At 48.0% G+C, this 896-nt stretch overlaps 1 protein-coding gene across 1 annotated transcript in view; it reads left to right on the top strand.

Moving 5' to 3' along the window:
• The first annotated feature begins 792 nt into the window (after positions 1–792).
• The window catches only part of pi4kab (phosphatidylinositol 4-kinase, catalytic, alpha b), a 147,733-nt gene continuing 147,629 nt past the window's right edge, over positions 793–896 (top strand). Inside the window, exon 1 of the mRNA XM_078554470.1 lies at positions 793–896. This exon is cut by the window's right edge and continues 7 nt beyond it. Coding sequence (XP_078410596.1) covers positions 804–896 — 93 coding nt within the window. The 5' untranslated portion in view covers positions 793–803.

Here is an 896-nt window from a genome sequence, read left to right as displayed (position 1 = left end):
TGGCCCCCAATCCAGCTCTACCTGTCCCACCACCCCCCCCCTTAAACCAGCTTATATTTCACCTCTTTTCTATTTTTCCTTAGTTCTGTTGAAGAGTCATACGGACTCGAAACGTTAACTGTGTTCCTCTCCGCAGATTCTGTCAGACCTGCTGAGTTTTTTCCAGGTATTTTTGTTTTGTTTTGGATTTCCAGCATCTGCAATTTTTTGCTTTTAACTATGTTTAAAGTATTGATGTGTTAACTAATATCTAACAAAAGGAATAATTACTCATAAAGGTAAATGTTTAACTGTAGATATCCCACCCCCCTCCCCCCCCCTTTGTCAGGTGCTGCTGAGCAGTTTCAGGTTTCTCTCTGAGCAGTTTCAGGTTTCTCTCAGAGCAGTTTCAGGTTTCTCTTTGAGCAGTTTCAGGTTTCTCTCAGAGCAGTTTCAGGTTTCTCTCTGAGCAGTTTCAGGTTTCTCTCTGAGCAGTTTCAGGTTTTTCTCAGAGCAGTTTCAGGTTTCTCTTTGAGCAGTTTCAGGTTTCTCTCAGAGCAGTTTCAGGTTTCTCTCAGAGCAGTTTCAGGTTTCTCTTTGAGCAGTTTCAGGTTTCTCTCTGAGCAGTTTCAGGTTTCTCTCTGAGCAGTTTCAGGTTTCTCTCTGAGCAGTTTCAGGTTTCTCTCTGAGCTTTGCTTGATGAATATTCTGGCTCAGGATTTTGACAGCAGCAGGGTGCGCGTTGCGAGATGTGCGCTCTCCGGCTCTCCGTCCAGCGTCCCCCTCCCTGGCTGCTGATTGGTCGCTGGCGGCTGGCAGTCAACATGGTGGACATGTCGGGGAAGGGGGCCGGCCGCGGCTTCTACTTCAACACCGTGCTCAGCTTGGCCCGCTCCCTGGCCGCCCAGAAACCCGCT

Source organism: Cetorhinus maximus, chromosome 12 (assembly GCF_964194155.1).
Source record: "Cetorhinus maximus chromosome 12, sCetMax3.hap1.1, whole genome shotgun sequence".
In the NCBI taxonomy this organism is placed as follows: Eukaryota; Metazoa; Chordata; class Chondrichthyes; order Lamniformes; family Cetorhinidae; genus Cetorhinus; species Cetorhinus maximus.
The sequence above is the reverse complement of the archived record's forward strand: the minus strand, read 5'-3'. Positions and strand labels throughout refer to the sequence as shown.